The sequence below is a fragment of the Mauremys mutica genome, chromosome 3 (assembly GCF_020497125.1).
Source record: "Mauremys mutica isolate MM-2020 ecotype Southern chromosome 3, ASM2049712v1, whole genome shotgun sequence".
NCBI classification, from domain to species: Eukaryota; Metazoa; Chordata; order Testudines; family Geoemydidae; genus Mauremys; species Mauremys mutica.
The window spans coordinates 70200095-70220340 of NC_059074.1; the positions used below are offsets into that span (position 1 = coordinate 70200095).

Below are 20246 nucleotides of genomic sequence, written 5' to 3' on the forward strand. Positions count from 1 at the left end.
GGCAGGACCAATCCTCAGACAGATTTTTGCCCCAGACCCCTAAATGGCCCCCTTGAGGACTGAACTCACAACGCTGGGTTTAGCAGGCCAATGCTCAAACCACTGAGCTATCAATGCTCAAGGGCTCTACAATGCCCAGCCACAAATGGGTGGGATATGGCTGGAATTTCAGATTTAAATATGTACTTTCTTGCAGTTTTCAGGGGAGGAGGTAGAGAGGGTGTTATGATTTAATTTTCTGTATTAAATTATATATATTGCTATGTCCTTGTGGCTTCTCCTGACCCAGAATCATGCCACTAAACCCATCTAGATTTATGTGTATACTAAACATTATTCCCAATATACCTCTCCAGTGCACACTGCAGTAGTTCTTCTGGATTCACTGATGTGTGCGCCATGAATGAAATCTGAACAATGGTACACATTCCACACAATGAATCTATAAAACTGAATGCAAAGTAAAAATCCTTAAGAGATGTGATTGCCATACTTGGGGATTAATGAGAATGGCACTGGTGGTCTCAGGCTCATGAAATTTAAATGTATATAGGGCTTGGCTTTATTAGTAGCTTTGAGGGTTTGATGGATGTAACTCTTGTCATTCCACAGACAGCTCTGCAAATAGAGGAGTCGGTGGTAGCGGATGCAAGTCAGATTAGTACAGTCTGCTGAGTCAATGACAGAAATAATTCCAGCCAGCGATTGTGATTTGCAAAGAACATTAATAGCTGATGCAGACATGAAAAGGGACTACCGCTTTAAACCCTACTACTCTCTGAGAGTTAACGTTAGATAGTCCTAATACTGCTCTTTGGAGTACCAAGGGAAGAGGAGCTTTTGTAGTTGTCCATCAGTTGACAGTATCTCCCCAACTGAGGAACAAGGCATCATGCAGATTATTTTATCCTCACATTGTCTTTTTCCCCTTCCACTTTATACAGAACCCTTCTATTCCAAGCTCCCACGGAGCTTCCTCCAAAGGCCAGTCAATGAATTCCTTAAAAATATTATACTCATGTGTACACACAGAGAGAAAGGAGGCATAGTAAGAGAATACTGTTTATTTCTATAAAGATAAAAAGGAATAGTAATCTCCTTCAGCCACCAGCATACTGTAATAGTTCACATCCTGCATCCTGCCTTTGATTTTCTCCTGGACTCAATTCATCTATTCATCTTTTGTTGGCTAATTGCCAGCATTTTTTCCTCTAGGCCGGCAGGCTGGCACAGATAGCTAACAGTGCCAGTATTTCTGATTGCTGTTGGTTAAGAAACACACTAAGGTTAGATGCCTGGTTCCATCCCACCCAAGGTGCTGAATGCATTAACTTTCCAGCATACTCCGCCTTTGGCAGCCTGAATCTCTCTCTCAGCCTGCATTCCTCCTTGGAAAGATTAACTACCCCAGGAGTGGGTCCATGCAAATTTAAGAAATAGATGACAGATTTTAGGGATTGGTCATCATGGAAAAATGGCAAATTTTACGAGTCCCAGGTTAAGTGCAAAAGGCTTTAAGAAGGCAAAGGCATTTCTTACATAGTGTGAGTTATCTCACTTATAAACATCATTCTCCAAACAGTGAAAAAAACCCCCAAAATAAAATGACATTTCTTTCTCTCTCCTAGTAGCGCTTATTAGCCTTAGAAATGTCTATTTAATCACTCAGCATCACCTGTGGATTTTTTCTGACATTAAAGTTCACTTCAGACAGTAGAGGCACTGGGAACCACAAAATCAAACAGATTCAAGGGAGGAAAGGGATACAGATAGAAAAGTTAATTGAGAAGGAGAAAATCATTCTTATAATGCCAGTGGTACCTGTTGGTCAGTTGGTGGAGAGACAAACCTGCCATTTCAGGTTTTTGCATCTAACACTTACAACTCAAAAATGCCAGACAGAGAGAATTCCACAGTGTTTGGGAAAGTTACCTAATACTCTTAATGGATTTGCCTTCTTGAGTTCCTAAAATTTGTTCCAAACACTAAACTGTAAAAGAAAAGGCAAAACTGAAAGCAGACCTGTGGATTCTGGCTTTGGTTATGTTAGCTTGGGATTCTTATTTTCTTGTGACAAATGCTTTCTGAGATTAAGTGAAATTTTCAGGAAGCAAAGAGAAATGAGATATATAATCGATGCTTTTCTTCTGTTCAGCTTTTGGCTTCTAGACAGGGACTAAATGCCCCTGCACTTTTATTGGCAAAGCAAGGCAGGTAATAACAGTGAATAAGAAACCTATTCTTAGAAGTACTGGCTCTTTCTCGAGTAAAGTACCACTACAGCATGAATGACTCAATCATCTACTCAAGAGCTATTACTTGCAGCGCTGAAGCAATGTTAATTGGATAATGGCCTGCTGCCAGCTAATATTGGCATGACCTACAATACCCTTGGCTGACAGCCACGTATGTCTCTCTATCACACCTTATTTTTTGTAATCTGGATGGGAAGTGAAAGCCATTAAAAATACTCCCAAGTGATATTTAACTTCTTATCATGAATTAAAAGCTTAATTAAGTGCCTTGTTAAAGGAAGGAAGACCAGTTTCTGTGATTAAATAAAACACAACAGTTAGGGATACGGATCAAATGAATATTTTTTGAAATTTAATGTTTTCCAAGAAAAGAATTAATTTGGCTCACTTTTAACAAGAGCTGCTAGGATAAGAGCCTAACAGAAAACTACTGAAAAACAGGACAGTAAAAATTAAATGTAAAATTTTTGGAGAGCAAATAAAATCAAGTGAGGGGAAAACTTTTATAAAATTAAGATTCATAGACGTGGTTCTTAATAATTCTCCTTTGCAATAATCTATGGATTTATTACATGCTCATTTTTCTAAGGGTTGTCTATATACAAATTAACTAATGGTGTTATCTGAAATCAATTTAGTTGGACCAATGTAAAAGGCTGTGTGGACACTCTTGAGTTGATATAAAAATAGCCTGTACTAATTTGGCTTAAGTTGATTAGGAAAAGGTTTAAACTAAACCAAAACAAGCTACTCTTAAACCAACATAAGAGCATCTAACACAACCATTTGCACTGGTTTAAAAAAGAATTTAAATTAAACCAGTTCCACTTTCTGTGGGTACACAAGGTATGATATTTCATTAATTTCAATACGGTAGAAACTAATAGATTTTTTAAAAAACAAAAATGATTTTAAATCAGTTCACCCACTGTTTAAACTAGACAGCTATTATAAATTTGATGAGGGTCCAGATGTCCTAATTCCAGCCTCTAAACAGAAAACAAATTTGCAACTTAGCCTTCAAAGGAAGATTTATTATTTTGGATAGTTAAAAATAACTTCTGTTTAAAAAAACAAAACCAAACAACCCAACTCAGATGAGCTAAGTATTGACATTAGGTAAGTATGTTGGTAACTGCTTTTATGCCTTTCTGTACACCAGTGCCACATTTAAGCCTTCACTGGACACTAACTCCTATTTTTATGATTTCACATTTCTGCCATTTCAAAGCACAAAGAGAACCTAAAACCTGATGCCTGTGTGGCTAGTTTAGAAATATTTTTGTTATATTACAAGCCTTTCAGTGAGTTTTTGAGCCACCAGGGTTATTTAAAAAGGATAACTTAAGGGTACTTTTGTTCTTGTGGTACCAGCTATATCTCAAGGTAAATTAGCCTTTTCTAAAAACACCACAGCATTAAGTGTTTATAGAAAACCTCTGAGTCTGAAAAGTTCTTCGCCTAGGATACAGGTATTACTTAGTGAACCAGAAGGACTGCAAAATTATCATAATAAATGTGTAATTAAATGCTTCGTCATATTTTCCTGACCCCTCTTGCAAAATTTGAAGGTTTTTTGATTCTGCTAAAGGAAGCAAGAAGCCCAGGCAGCCATCTTTGATGCTGGCATACAGCTTCAAATATATAAAGCAGTGGTTCCCAAACTTGTTCTGCCACTTGTGCAGGGAAAGCCCCTGGCAGGCCGGGCCGGTTTGTTTACCTGCCGTGTCCGCAGGTTCGGCCGATCGTGGCTCCCAGTGGCCGCGGTTCGCAGCTCCAGGCCAATGGGAGCTGCTGGAAGCGGCAGCCAGTATGTCCCTCGGCCCGCGCCGCTACCAGCAGCTCCCATTGGCCTGAAATAGCAAACCGCGGCCAGTGGGAGCCACGATTGGCTGAACCTGCGGACACGGCAGGTAAACAAACTGGCCCGGCCCACCAGGGGCTTTCCCTGCACAAGCAGCAGAACAAGTTTGGGAACCACTGATATAAAGTATAGGAGCCTATCAAAACAGCCAAATCAGAAGAGCCAACAAAAGTAGAGAAATTTGCATATGCATCATATAGTAACTGAGAAATTACTGTACTGTGATTATGCATATCCTTGTGCTCCAATTGGTTAAAAATGGTTGTTAGACAATTAAAGAATTTACATACATATATTTATTCAAATAAACCAGTGATTGAACAAATCAGACTTCTTAGCCTATCAGCACAGGGATTTAAGTATGTAAGAAACCAGTACCTATATCGTATACCTGCTCTGACTGAAATAGAATTATCTCAGTCAATCTAAAAAAAGTAAAACCTTGTTGCCATGTAATAAATCTACGTCAATGGAAAACTAATAACGCCTATCCCTTACATAGTATTTTATATTCTCAGACCACTGAAAAGTATTAAAAGCCAGATTCTGGTATAGTTCCACTGACTTCAATGGAGTATGGTAGCAGGGAATTTAGCCCTAAATCTCTACGGCTGTTTTGGATTTTGCTTTTTTTTTTTTTTTTTTTTTTTTTTAAGTAACAGTCTCACATTAAACTGAAAATAATGCTTATACTATTTATTTTAATGGCGGTTGTACATAATAGAAATCATGTATGGTTGGAATGATGTTACTTATGTGGTAGGAACAGTCTTTATTTTTTAATAGCAGCGTCATAAGGTATGTTTCATATTCTCTCTTTTTTTTAAAACTACCAAAAGTTGCTTTGCAATAAAGAGACTGCATCCACCACCAAGTTAAATAATCTTTCTTCAGTAAGATTATTAACTAACATTGTGTAGAAACATAATGCAGGTACTAGTGTGTCCTATATGATATGAATGAAGTCTTAAGGAAATGGTACTGGACTACAGTTTATTTATGACAAATTATTTTTTACCCCATTTTGTTTTTAGTTTGCAAAGTCACGTTGAAATTAATCAGGTACTTGCATCATCTATTTCAATCGGGCTGTGTGTAAAATCAGCATAACCGGCAATAATACGGTGTAGAAATATAATGAATAGTAAGACTATTCTAGTCTCTGATATGGTTTAAATGACAACTGTACTGCTCAGGGTGCAGCTTTTTGACTGCCTTAAAACACAAAGGTGATGTACAACTAAACATGCATTAAAGTAACTTTAAGGTCAATTTAAACCTTCAAAAGCCAAGAAATGTAGAGACAACCTGAAAAATATATATTAAAGATATGACCTAAGAAGTTAGACACAAAATTATCTGAAGGAGCCAGAGGCAAAGGGGCATTCCATACATAACTGACTGAAGTTTACTGTTTTAGTTTCAGGACTCATGAAGTTACATTGACTGACTTCCACTGGTATTCACTAATTTGGACCATGATGTAACATCAAAGCTAGAGTATTATTGTTGTTAATAGTTGTTTTAATATCAACAATAAATGGTGCCTCAGTAGTGCCAGCCCACAAAAATCAGGTACATGAAAATTTTATGTAAATAGCCTAATTTTAAAAATGTTATTTTAATTCCAATGGGTATAAAATAATTAATGCTGAAACAATTTGTTAGTCTCATATCAGACCCTAAAACATCATTTACCTACTGATCAGGTAGCTTCATGCTCCTCTGACACGCCATAGATAACATCTTTACTACCACTGCATGCCTGTACAAGAGAGCAAGAGGACATAGCAGCCCCAGTGCACCAGGTGAGTTACCTGGCACAGTGTACTTCCACCACAGAGCAGTGGGAAGCCGAGTATTTTGTGACTCTGATGTGTCCAGGGGTTGCAGTCCAACACAACATCTCCTCATGGCAAAGCCACAAGTGAGCCCTGTGTAGCTGTTAAGTCAGATTGATGCATGGTAGGGAATCGCAAGGGAGTGGGAGCCTGCAGGTGTGATTTCATGGGAAATAACAACAAAAGGTAAACTTTTCAGTGAGCTCTGTCTTTAATGCCCCCTGTCCACTGCCTTTTGGATCATTCTGTATCTTTAACACCTAAAAAATTATTTTCCAAAATAATTTGTTCAGCATAAATCACGTGGCTTGAGGCAGTTAAATATCATACTACTGATGAGCGGAAGGGAAAGGAAACAAGGCTGAGTGAGAAATACAGGGAAAGGAACAAGAAGAACCAAAATACTCGCTGCTGAAAAGGGAAGGGTGGCAATGAGACCCAAAATAATGTGACAATTCAAATGATTTTTAAACAATAACCCACTTTCTGAGAGCCAAATGGCCCTTTTAAATTTCCTGTCTAGAAAACCAGAAGAATATCAGGGTCTAGATAATGTACTGAATAGAGCTATATTCATTAAGTGACCTCTGTTTGGGTACTATTCTTTTAGCAGTGGTGAGAAAAGTAAGCTCAAACATTTTAAAGCTTTGCTATAGTAACTGGTTTGAAATGCTGGCTGCTTTTTTCCAGCAGAGATGATTCTGTGAATACGTTCATTCTTTAACTCTCAAGGGGTATCCAACAATTCTTAACCAACCAAAACAGAAAAAATCACATCAACAGTCATGCAGAGGCAGATCCTAGAATCTGTGCTACATTTGGATTTATCTTTTAAGACCTTGAGGGTTAGCTGGCTAATAGCGAGTACACCATTACTGCCATGTAAGAGGGGTTTGTTTTTACAACAGAGGAATAATGACATACTGTACCTCCTCTGGCAGGCTGACAACCAGGTCATTTTCCGTCTGCCCAACCAGCGCCTGCAAGAAGTATTCACTGCAAGCAGCCAGCACAGCCCGGTGGGCTCGAAACTCTTTCCCCTCCACAATCAAAGTCACATCACAGAGAATATCCTGCTTCCGCTGGTCATTTAGGCACAGGAGGATATTGGTACAATGGACTGTTGACTCATACACATACATGGGGGATTCAGTCTTCTCATCCACAGACATTCCGTTCACACCCTAAAATAGAAACAGCAACAATAAGGAGAGATACTGCTGAAGAGTTATTACAGCAATCAAAATTTTAACAGCGAGAGCGAGATAACATCATAATTTGCGTACTGCAAGATCTAGGCAGCAAAACTGAAGAACTGCTGATCAGCACATTAATTCTTAGTCTGAACAAAGAACTCAGGAAAGTTACTTGGAAAGACATTTACATTACAAGCCTTTAGTCTACCCACTTTGTAGGCTTTTCCCCCCGCCCTCCCAATATAAAATCAAACTAGACTTCAGACTAGTCCACAAAATGCCTACAAATAAGACTACCAATAAATACTTAATTCTTTAATTTTATAAGTAATTACACATACAATTTTGGAAAATTATAGTAAAAATAAAAATATGAGAATATTGGGTCTTCCACAGAGAGAGAAGGTTTTGACCCTTGTCCTTCTGTTGTGTAATGGCAAGAAGCTTGACATTTAAGTTGAGATGTGTACATTCAGGTGGAAAGCGCTTTTAGAATTTACACTGAAAACCCAGGCTTAACTGCGAAGGAGCCGGCAGTTGTACATGACAGAAAGAACCCACCTAACTATGATGATTTCATTTCCTATTGTCTCAATAACAGATCTAGTTATTTTTAAAGATCAATGGGGGGTGTGAAAGCTTTTTAGAATTAATTTATTCCCAGGTGTGGCTGAAGCTATGCAAATTCATTGGCTGTTTAAGACATTTACGGAGAAAGCAAAAGTAGTTTCTATTTCTTATCTTTCCAAATTAAGAATCCAAGGTCCTAGTCTTACAAGCTCATGTATGGGAGGAATTCTGAATAACGTAGCTGGAGTTGACACAGCATAGGTTGACTTACTGCGCTGCATCGACGGGAGATGCTCTCTGGTTGACTTACCTTACTCTTCTGGGGGAGCTAGAGTCCACCAGAGAGCGCTCTGCCGTCGATTTAGCGGGTCTTCATTAGACCCACTAAATCAACACCCGCTGCATCAATTGCACCAGTGTCGATCTCCCCAGTAGTGAAGACAAGACCGAGGTATCATGTGGGTGCAGAAGAGTTTGCCCCGTCTAGAAATTTGTAGAACCATGGGTTAAATAATTTCTGACTATGCATTTGTATGATGCATAATATCCACTGCAAGAGTGTGAACAGGGAGATTCCTTATCTATTCCTGTACAACTCCCTGTACAGTTGAACAAAATTATTTGTTCACTTACTTTCAACATCATCACTTGAGGGACCCCATGTGTATCTGAATAATTAAAATAATTTATTCCCCACCCTCCCATATCTTTATGGAGAGTTCTGTTTAGCACCGAAGTCAATCTTCTTGTTTGCTTTGCTTTCTCATTCTAATTTCTGTGGCAAGAAAAACAATGGAAATGTATTCTATGCTATATTTAGCCTTGGTAGGGAGAATTTAATTTTTATTTTTGGATAATTTCAATGGATAATATTGATGTTTATTTTTAAGCATTTTTTTTAGATTATCAAATTCACTTTCCACAGTTGCAGGAAATTATGGGGGGGAGGGTCCAGACAATAATTATTTACTGACATTAGACATAAAGATTAAAAAAGTTAAAGCTTTATAACCAGTACAACACACATTGTCAACATCACATATCAAAATATACGAAGTATATATCCTTAAATCAAACTCTAAGTTCTCAAGAAGCAATTTTTTTTTAACTTTGCCTATCTGTCAATTTCAATTATCATTGATGGAAATTTTGTTGTTGGTTTGTGTGTGTACAGTGAAATCAACATTTAATGTCAAAAATCTAATCCTTCCAGGCCTACCTATCAGGGAAGGTTCAGAGTCTTTACAGATAATGGTTACAAACCAATTTGTTTTGATACAATATAGTTTACATTACAAATACCTGAATATACAGTAGGAAACTGATGCAAAATTCCTCATTTGTTAAAAGCAGGTCTTTTAGACAATTTTTACTTTGATAATTTTAGTTTTGTGGGCGCTTGTACTTGGTAAACTCAATTCAGTGCTATTTCTGTTGCTCCAGATTGAAACCTAGATATTTTTCCTAACAATCAACCTGCTGCAAAAGGTCCTATGCATTCAAAAATATAGCAGGAAAAGGCTTCAGAATGGACCTGTTTTCTACATGTAAAGGTATACTCACCTTTTCAATCCAAGAATATTCCTCAACTCAGCTGTATAACATAGGTCCTAGAACTTCTCCAAAGTAATTCCTAGAGCACATACATAGATGATATTCTGTCTGATTAGGGACAGTAGCAATGGATTAATACAAATGAAGTTTTAGACTTCTGTAAAGCAGAGAGACCATGATTGAGATCTTGCTTCAATACAGACATCCAGATTGCTGACGCTGGCATTCCAGAACTACTGTGGGAATTCCTAACAAAATGCTTATGATTTATGAATATTTTACAAGCAGCAAAGAATCCTGTGGCACCTTATAGACTAACAGACGTCTGTTAGTCTATAAGGTGCCACAGGATTCTTTGCTGCTTCTACAGAACCAGACTAACACGGCTACCCCTCTGATACTTGAATATTTTACATTTACTGATGAAGGCCAAGACTTTCAATAGTAAGTGCCTAAGGTTAAGCTCCTAAATAAGTGGCTTGATTTTCAGAAGTGCCAAATACCAGTCATCTCCCTCTCATTTGATTGTGTCTTTTTATAGGTATACACACAACTATCTATCTACAGTTGAGGAGTGTCATTTTGGTTTTCTGCAGTTTTACTCTGTGTTATGGGTTTGCTTTCTTAAACTGAGAAAATTTACACTAAAAATTCTTCTCATGAAGTGAGATTAATGATCAGAAATGGCTGCAATCATTTTATTAGGATTATGGTAATGTAAAAGAGAAAATGATACTCAGCTCAGCCCACTCACAGCTTTCTGTATAACTGATCTTAGATGCTAATGATAATGTAAAATAATGTTTTAAGTGGTCACTCTTGAGTGGTGTGAAATGTAAGATTTTACAAGAAAAATCTAGTGGGAAAATCTGAAAGTCGCAAATGACGATTAAATGGGGAATGCATATTTTTTCAGGCAAATCTCATGTCTGTAATGTCTGAGATGATTCTGAAACTGTACAAGAACCTGAAACCGGGCAGATAATAAAAAGAATCAACGATATTTTTAGTATTTTTTTAAAAAAAGAAAAAAGACACTTTGCCTGAAGTTGCAATCCATTTAGTACAGTAATAGCATAATAAGCAAATACTTGTGTGAATCAAACACTGAATTCTTTGGTTACTATTTAGTAATTTCCTTCTTTAACTATTGCTCTTATCAAAATTTTTTAAAACATTTATTATAAAGCTAGTGGAATGGTGAGAACATCACCATGCATTTCCTCACCGGTTACTCAGCAAGCTTTTAACTGATAGGAAAAGTGTTGGCCTACAGAGGTCCCTGATTTGAATTTGACCTGTACTGATTGTCACCAACAGCCATTTCCACTGCAGCCAGTGGCTACTGGGTGCCCCGTATGAAATGAATTGGTGGTCTAAGCTAGTTTCTTGTACCCCAGACAGTTATTTGTTGCCATATGCTATAGCAGTGGAAGTGGAGGGTCCAGGGCAGCCTTTCTATAGCAAACCCCCATGTTGGAGAGGGGAGGCAGAAAAGGCTCTTATTAATTCAAGTATTGTGTGAGGTCATCATTTGGCCCATATGAAGACAAAGATAACTATTTACTCAATGATGTGCAAGCATTAGGTCAGGGATACGATAGTGTGAGAGACAGATACTCTAAACCAGCGGTTCTCAAACTTCATTGTACCGCGACCCCCTTCTGACAACAAAAATTACTTCATAAACTCAGGAGAGGGGACCAAAACTGGAGCCCGCCTAAGCCCTGCCAAAGCCCGAGCCCCAGAGCTCCGGGCTGGGGGGGCCAAAGCTGAAGCTCAAGGGCTTCAGCTCCATGCAGTGAGCTTGTAATCTGAGCCCTGCTGCCCAGGGCTGAAGCTCTCGGGCTTTGGCTTCAGCCTTGGGTAGTGGGGCTCGGGCTTCAACCCTGGGCCTCAGCAAGTCTACGCCAGCCCTGGCGACCCCATTCAAAGCGGGTAGCGACCCACAGTTTGAGAACTGCTGCTCTAAGCACATCTGCTGTAATATGCCAGAAAAGGTTTATCGGGTGTTGCCTCAAATTGACTACAACATTCAATTTTAGCATGAAAGCCAGCAAGTAAAACTGTATAATTTACCATTAAGAATCACAGCACCGGATCCAGTGCAAAATGAATGGCATGAAATGCAAGCAAACATACTATAGAGACTGCATTAAGCCTTGTAGAAAAGGTTCCTCTCAGTTCTCTCTTGATCAAGTTAAGAGGATCGATGAAGTGTTGTATTTTTTAGCTCCATTTAATAAATTACATTCTCTAATTCATTTTTTCAAAAACTAATCACTTAGAATAAGGGTCTTAAGAATAACTGTAAAAAGAACTGCTTGAGCACAAGTAAGAATCCCAGGTCAGACTTAGTTCAACTACATAGCAGAAGTGCACAGAAATTGTCTGACAATGTTTCTTGTCCAATAGGATGCAGACAGTATTCTGAGCTTTTCTACTGTTACACTGGCTGCAAAAGATGCCACAGGGAATTCACGTGAAAACAGCTATTTGAAGTGCTAGTCTAGAAATAGTTTATACTCCTTTCAGGATGAAAAACCCTATACATCTTTGTAGAGGGAAGCCGTTTAGTGCTTCAGACAATATGTAATGTAGTTCTAAAGTGGAAATAAGGAAAACTGTTTAACAGGTCCCATCTCCCCACTTTCTCCTAAGTATTTTGCTCCATGACGATTACTTGCTTAATAATAGCAGAAGTTTGTTATTAGAGGAAACCTATTAAAGTTTGACCCATCAGTTAGCAAGTTCCTTAGAGCTGTGGAAAATGACCAGCATTAAAATCTATTATTGTGAGCTCTTAATTATTTACATTCCCATAACAACAAAGGAATAATTTATAATCAATATAACCATTTATAACTTTGCTGCAGTCCCTTAAAATAAACTACTGAAAAGCTTAATGATTAATTCAGCAGTTTTGAGAGCTCACTAACAACAGTAGACTATACACAAAGGTCTCTTCAGTGAACTCATTATTTAATTAATAAATGTTGAACACTGAACAGTTCATAGTCATCTGAAACTCCCAAGTATTGTGTGTTTTAATCAATTAATTATCAATTACGACATCATAAAACATCAGCACAAAAATAGAAATAATGAAATTTAATTATACATTATTCTTCTTAGTTGCCACAAATACTATACAAGACTGATTTGGATTAATAATTCATATAGCAATAAAGTATCAGGAAAGATAATTATACAGTGACACAATTCTCACACTGATTTTGGTAATTACAGATTACAACCATGTTAGCAATTTAAAAAGGTTAGAGAGCAGGAGTAATTTGCTATGTCATCCTCAGATACATTAAATGTCTTTTTCTTTCAGCACCAAAGATAATTGAAAATATAATGGATCAGTCAAGACTGCATGGGCCTGCTTACTGCCAAATATACTGTACCTGAGCCTTAGATCCTTTGTAACTGAGTCCTTAGTGATCAGCTTCTTGTATTGTTTAAATAACCTGTGCTGCAAAGCACAAGGTACATTGCCAAGTGAACCCCCCCCCCCCAAAATAATAAAATATTCTTCAATAATTAGAAATGAGATCATGGACTATACTAGAGGACAATGAATAGACGCAAAGTCTTTACATCCAATATCACTATTGCCTATGCAGGGTGAATAGTAGACCTAGTTGGTCGGTAAACGCTGATTCATTGAAACAGTTTCTCAGGTCTGGGAGGGAATTTCTGGGGAGATACAGGAAGGTCAAGCCATTCACTGGCCTACTGGTTATTCTGGGGTGGGGAGGTGTCTGTTTTTCACAAAAAATTGAAAAGGTCACGATTTGGCTACAATGTGGAATGAAAACTAATTTCAAAACCTCAATTTTTTTTTGTGAAACAGAATTCTTGTTTTCTGGCCAGCCCTATAGAATAACACATATGGAAGCTGTCCAACCCTACTGCTAAGGCAATTTATATAATGTGACCTGTCAACTCCTCCAGGTTTTGTGCTCTTCCACATGCTTAGAGTTAGTTGAGAATACTGAAAATTCATTCCTAACCTTAGAATAGATGGGGACTTATTAATATGTACAGAATTTTGGAAGCTTACTTATTGTACAGTTGTGCATAAACACAGCAGAATATTGGCTATAGAAAGTAGAGAGGTTCTAGTGCAAAAACAGATTGTAAGCTCCTTCAGGGCAGAACTAGATTTTACTGTACATTTGTGTAGTGCCTAGCACAGTATGGCCCTGATACTTGTTAGGGGCCTTTAGGTATGACTGCAATATAAATAAAATTAAACACACCAATAGAATAGTGACAATGTATAGAACTAAGTGATTACTATGGATGTCTTCCAGTTTTGGAAAGATCCCTATCTTTGATTCATTCTGCTGAACACAAAATAAAGGGAGTAAACATCCATGATCTGACAAAGGAGAAGGCTCCCAACTTTTCATGCGTAACTGTAATTTGGCTGGATGACACTGCAAGACAGTTGATTTCAGCTGGATGCTTGGTTCAATATAAATTGAGGGAGACTGTGCTATTTGCACCCAATTGAGACAGCACAGTAGGCCTCATGCCATGAAACTAGAACTAAATGTATACATACTTAGATGTCTGTATACTAATGCCAGAAGTATGGAGAATGAACAGGAAGAACAGGAAACAGCCTGGTAGACAGACACCTCCCACCAGGGCCGGTAAAAGTGGCCAGAAGGCAGGGCGTGGGGGAGTGGGTCTCGGGGTGGGGTGGGGAATGCACTTGAGAGGGTGTGGAAGATGTGTGTGTTGGGGCACTAGGGAGCAGGGGTTCTGTGTTTGGTGCTTGGCAGTTGTGGTGGGGCTGTGGGCAGGGAGGTGCTGGACAGGGTGGTGTTATGCAGGGTGCTGTGCATTTGTGGAGGGGGTCTGTGTGTCTGTGGGGGCTCTCGGAGGGGTGCTCATGTTGGGCAGGGGGCGGTGGGGGACTGTGTGGTGTGGTATGGGCCCACCCCCAAAGGGAAGGGGCATGCTGGCAGCACAGGGCCAGGTGGGCCACTGTGCATTTGGCAACTGCTGGTTTGTAAATAGTACCCTCGTACTGGACTGGGCGTAGCAGGGCTGCCCCTGCCATGCCATGCCCCATTGCCCCTGTCTGGCCACTCGCTCTGGGGACTGATCTCCCCGTGCCATGCTCCATTGTCTCCATGGGGTCCCACAAGGGTTAATCCGGCCCTGGCAAGTGATCATGAAATGATAGAGTTCATGATCCAATGAGTGGTAGAAGGGAAAACAGCAGAATAAAGACAGTGGACTTCTAGAAGGTAGACTTCAGCAGACTCAGAGAACTGGTAGGTAAGATCCCATAGAAAGGAAATCTAAGGGAAAAAAGAGTTCAGGAGAGTTGGCAGGTTTTTAAAGAGAGGTTATTAAGGGCAAAAGAACAAACTGTCCCAATGTGAAGGAAAACAAGAAGTATGGTAAGAGACCACCCTAGAGAGCCATACAAAAAATGGAAAGTAGGTTGAATTACTAAGAATGAATATTATAATGAATTACTAAGAATGAATTATATATATATATTCATTATATATATAAAAACCCAACAACAAAAGCTCATAGGGACATAATTAGAAAGGCCAAGGCACGAAAGGAGATTAAACTTTATGTCCCTAGCTAGTTTAACAAGAAAACATTACAAATACAGTAGAAGCAAGAGGAAGACCAACGACAGGGTAGGCCCATTACTCAAAGAGGAGGGAAAGACCATATCAATGGACGAAGTGTTAAATGACTTTTTTTATTTCAGTTATCACCACAAAGGTTGGCAGTGATCAGGTGACTAGCATAATGAACATCAATGTAAATGGAGCAGAAACTGAGGCTAAAATAAGAAAAGAACAAGTTAAGAAGTAGTTAGACAAATCAGAGTCTTCAAGTTGGCAGTGCCTCACAAAATGCATCCTAGAATACTTAAGGAACTGGCTGGAGTGATCTGAATCATTTTCTGAAAACTTATGGAGGACAGGAGAGATCCTAGAGAACTAGAAAAGGGCAAATATAGTACCTATCTAAAAAGAGGGAAATAAGGACAACCCAAAGAATTACAGATCAGTCAGCTTAACTTCGGCACCCAGAAAAATAATGGAGCAAATAAACAATCAATTTGTAAGTATCTAGACAATAATAAGGTGACATACAATGATCAACATGGATTTGTCAAGAACAAATCACATGGAATCAACCTAATATCCATCTTTGCGGATAAAGGGCTTTGTGGATAAAGGGGAAGCAGTAGTTGTGATATATCTCGACTTTAGTATGGCTTTTGATATTGTCTCACATGACCGTCTCATTAGCAAACTAGGGAAATATAGCTTAGATCAGAGGTGGGCAAACTATGGCCAGCAAGCCGTATCCGGCCCGCCAGCTGTTTTAAGCCAGCCCTCAAGCTCCGGCTGGGGAGCAGGGTCTGGGGCACTCCAGCCAGGGCGCAGGGTTGGGGGCTGCTCCAGGTGGCTCCCAGAAGCAGCCATATGACCCTGCTCCAGCACTCCAGCCGGGGACCAGGGTCAGGAGCTGCTCCACACAGCTCCTGGAACAGCGGCATCCCCCCCCCCACTCCAGCCTGGAAGCAGGGTGAGGGACTGCTCCATGCAGCTCCCCGAAGCGTCTCCTACACGCTCCAATGGCCCCCTCTGATGTTCCAATGGGAGCTGCAGGGGCAGTGCCTGAGGACGGGGCAGCGCGCAGAGCCACCTGGCCGCACCTCTGCATAGGAGCCAGAGAAGGGACATGTCACTGCTTCCGGGAGCCGCTTGAGGTAAGCGCCGCCCAGAGTCTGAACCTCTGAGCCTCTCCCCATGCCCCAATCCCTTTCCCCAGCCCTGATCCCCCTCTTGCCCTCTGAAACTCTCAATCCCAGCCCGGAGCACCCTCCTACACCCAAACTCCTCATCCCCAGCCCCACCCCAGAGCCCGCACCCCAACCCCACTTTTGTGAGCATTCATGGCCCACCATACAATTTCTATTCCCAGATGTGGCCCTTGGGCCAAAAAATTTGCCCACCCCTGGCCTAGATTAACCTACTAGAAGGTGGGTGCATAACTGGTTGGAAAACTAGTCAAAGAGCAGCGATCGATGGTTCACATTCAAGCTGGGAGGGCATATTGAGTGGCGATCTGCAGGGATGTGTCTTGGGTTCAGTTCTATTCAATATCTTAATAAATAACTTGGATAATGGCACAGAGAGTACACTTATGGTTTGCAGACAATACCAAGCTGGGCAGGGTTGCAAGTTCTTTGTAGGGCAGGATTAGGGTAGTAAATGACCTAAACTAAGTTGTGAGAACTGAAGACACCCTCATATACTTAGATGATCTCATTTGTTTCCACAAAAGATGGGAGAAACATCAGCCAGGAGTGAAAATGATTCTAAAGCTTTTTAAAGAGGCAGGGTTTAAACTTTCAGGAAACAAATGTCAGCATGTGAGAAGCTGTAGCACCTTCCCAGGACACAGTGAAGATGGGTTGGAGCACCAATCCCAGAAACTGAATGTTATAATGGACAAGAAGTTTTCTACAGATGTATAGGCAATACAGTGGTTTGTTGGCCTTTGTGGATTCTACGGGAAGTTTGTACAACATTTAGCTGGTATAATGGTGCTGCCCATTCTGCAAACTAAAAGCAATTCTGTCTGGACAGAGCAACACCAAAAAGCATTTCAGTGATGGAAAGGAGTTCTAAACCATGCTGTGCTTAAATTCCTGGATCCACCCCATCCATTACTGGTAACCTGTGATGCTCAAACAGTTGCTGTTGGATTTGCCTTTGAACAAACTGATGACCTGTGTGGGGAGGGATAGCTCAGTGGTTTGAGCATTGGCCTACTAATGCTCAGTCCTTGAGGGGGCCATTTAGGGATCTGGGGCAAAAATCTGCCTGGGGATTGGTCCTGCTTTGAGCAGCGGGTTGGACTAGATGACCTTCTGAGGTCCCTTCCAACCCTGGTATTCTATGATTCACCTGCAAATAAAATGAGAGGTAAACCAAGTATTTGGCTGCAGAACTGGAGTGTTTGGTTATTGTGGAGGCCCTCGAGGCCTATTTTCTCTATATACAGTAGATGGAATTCAGTTTGCACAGACAACAGTGCCCTGCAGCAGGGCCGCCCAGAGGGGGGGGCAAGAGGGGCAATTTACCCCAGGCCCCGAGCCCCACAGGGGCCCCCACAAGAGTTTTTCGGGGCCCCTGGAGCGGGGTCCCTCACTCGCTCCGGGGGGACCGGAAAACTCTTGCGGGGCCGGGCGCAGGAGCTTCTTTGCTCCTGGTCTTCGCTCTGGGGCGGAAGGACCCCCTGCTAGTGAATTACCGCCGAAGACGGAGCGGGACCCGCCGCCGAAGTTCAGCTCGGTCTTCGGCGGTAATTCGGCGGCGGGGGGCCCTTCCGTTCCGGGACCCGCCGCCGCCGAAGTGCCCCCCCGCCGCCGAATTACCGCCAAAGACCAGGCTGCACTTCAGCGGCGGGTCCTGCTTCCGCGGTAATTCGGAGGCGGGGGGGGGGGGGGCCCGCCGCGGGTCTTCAGGGCACTTCGGCGGCGGGTCCCGGAACGGAAGGGCCACCCACCGCCGAAGACCCCGGGCCCCCGGAATCCTCTGGGCGGCCCTGCCCTGCAGTGGCTCCTTACCAAGTACAATCCAGCATACCTGTGGAGATGGATTCACAAACTGACTATACAGTCACAGTTCACCATAAACCTGGAAAGCTAAGTGGTTGCAGATGCTCTCAGCCACATGAGGGCAGTGAGAGCTTGGTCTTTTGAGAACATCTGACAAGAACAATCTAAGTCTCTGCCTTATGTTTGGTGCATCAGCAGATCTACTGAAGGAGACCCATATTGGGAGGTTTAATATAATTCAGGAACAATTATCCATTGATCCACCACTTCATGCTGGTGTATGAAGATACCAGGATCATCTTGCCAGCAAACTTACAGAAAATAGTACTAAAGTATTTTCATGACAACAAAGTGGAAGGCCAGCTGAGGTATGAAAAGACACCGAGCAAGGTATTGACATATTTTTTGGCTGGGCATGGCTGCAAATGTTAAGAACTGGTTACTTTCCTGTCTTATCCATCCAGAAAGGAAAGCAAAAGCAAGGAGAGGCAGTACTCTTCAGGGAAAACGCCCCAATCTAGTAAACCGTGGGAGTTCATACAGATTGACTTGAAAGATCCACTAGCAGAAATACCAGCTGGAAATTAGTATTTGCATGTAGTGTGTGACATCTTAAACTATGTGGTGATGCAGCTACTAAAGGATAAAAGGGCAGACAGCTATGGCTGCACTAATGAAACACGTACGAAACAAGCTGCATCTGCTGTGATCGGAGGAAGAAATGTGAATTGTGGTTATTACACAAGGTTTGTTGATAACTCCAGATAACCAAGGTGAATAACAGTGTCACCAACCCTTTGAGTAATGGAGAAGCAGGAGTGGAGTGACTAAACCACACCACTAGTTCTGTGCTTATAATCTTAGTCAGTGAACACCAACAAGACTGCAATATGAAGATACATGCAAATACAAAAGGTAACTGCAGTCAGCATTCAACTACCCATTACTCTCCTTCTGAGATTATTTTTGGACTCAGCAAACCCATGTTTCCCTCAGATTTCATATTCAGGCAGTAAGAATAGGCAAGACCCCCCTGCACTTACACAGATAGGAGACACAACAAAGTCTTATATTAATGTTCCAGAAAGGGAGGAACAAATGAACCGGAAGCGAGCATGCCAGGCACAAGATGCTAGGAAAAAAAGAGAATTACAGTCCCATCCAGGAGGGAGAGAAGATGTGGCTATGCAACTGGAAAAAGCAGCCTCGAGAAAATCCCAAACTTACTCCTTTCAGGAGGGGACATTACATGTAATTAAAAAAAGTAAACAATGTATCTGTGCCGACACAAAAAGCAAGCCCCTTGTAATGCATCAATAACTCATGCACAGATTCATTAAAAGAAAGGGGAGGGCAAACATTGAGGATGCTCATCATCTCAGAGGGATGGAGAAGAGGATTTGGAGTTACTCCAGCAGGTTCCTGTGCCTTCTAATAGGAGACTGGTTGTGGAGAATTGCCAGGCTGTTCTTGGGACTTCAACACTCTGCATTCGGCAACTGTTGGTTTACAACAGATAGGCCTGACTTAGAGAACATGTACCTGTATGCACTGATAATCTAGATCCAGCTCTAAGTGATGTCTCCATGACTGAACATAGGACTTGAGCAGGCAGAACTACATGGTAACTGCATGGGTGGCAGACTATCTGGATTCCTAGGAGTTACTGTTTTAAGTTATTATTTAACTGGAGGGGAGAAGTTGTAACGATCAGTGCAGACAGCACCTCTAGCAGTAGATGGTGTGGTATTTTTTATCTTATTATGAAGTTGTTGCCTTTGATATTTTGTTGTATCTGTTCTGTGGGTTTTAGCGGGAAGTTCATTCCTGCCTGTGCGCATTGGAGTTGGTACCTGCAGTTTTCAATAAATCCCTGTGATTCTATAAGCGAGTGTTACAATATATATATATATATGTAGAAAGTGACAAACTTGGGAAGAAAAATGTTATAATAATGTCTCCTCTCTTGGTTCCCATTTCTGCTACTCCTTACAGTGCACTGATTATGACAACTGGGGGCTAAACCAGATCCATCACACTACTGCTAAGCATTGCCTCCTCAGAAGCTGTCTGGAGTGGGGTATGCCCAAAGCAATAATTGTGCCAGGATGACTGTTAGACAAAACAATATAAATATATATTTTTAAATGATCAAAAGTTTCAGTGCACTGGGGAGAGATCACATGGCACTCTGTTGACTTATTTTACTGGGTAGGTTGGATGGGCAGACATAGGAATTTGGTGAAAAAAATAATCAGGTAAATAATTTCTTCTCTCTCTCCAGAACTCCCATATCTGCCATTCCTTACAGTGTGGTATTTACAACAATGCAGATGC

The 20246-nt window shown here is 41.0% G+C and overlaps 1 protein-coding gene across 3 annotated transcripts in view; it reads right to left on the minus strand.

The window, feature by feature from the left end:
* Nucleotides 1-20246, minus strand: part of BACH2 (BTB domain and CNC homolog 2) — a 252433-nt gene that overhangs the window by 60798 nt on the left and 171389 nt on the right. For all 3 annotated transcript variants that reach the window (XM_045011415.1, XM_045011414.1, XM_045011413.1), the window contains one exon: nt 6890-7144. In XM_045011415.1, coding sequence (XP_044867350.1) covers nt 6890-7132 — 243 coding nt within the window. In that variant the 5' untranslated portion in view covers nt 7133-7144. The remainder of the gene's footprint in view (nt 1-6889; nt 7145-20246) is intronic.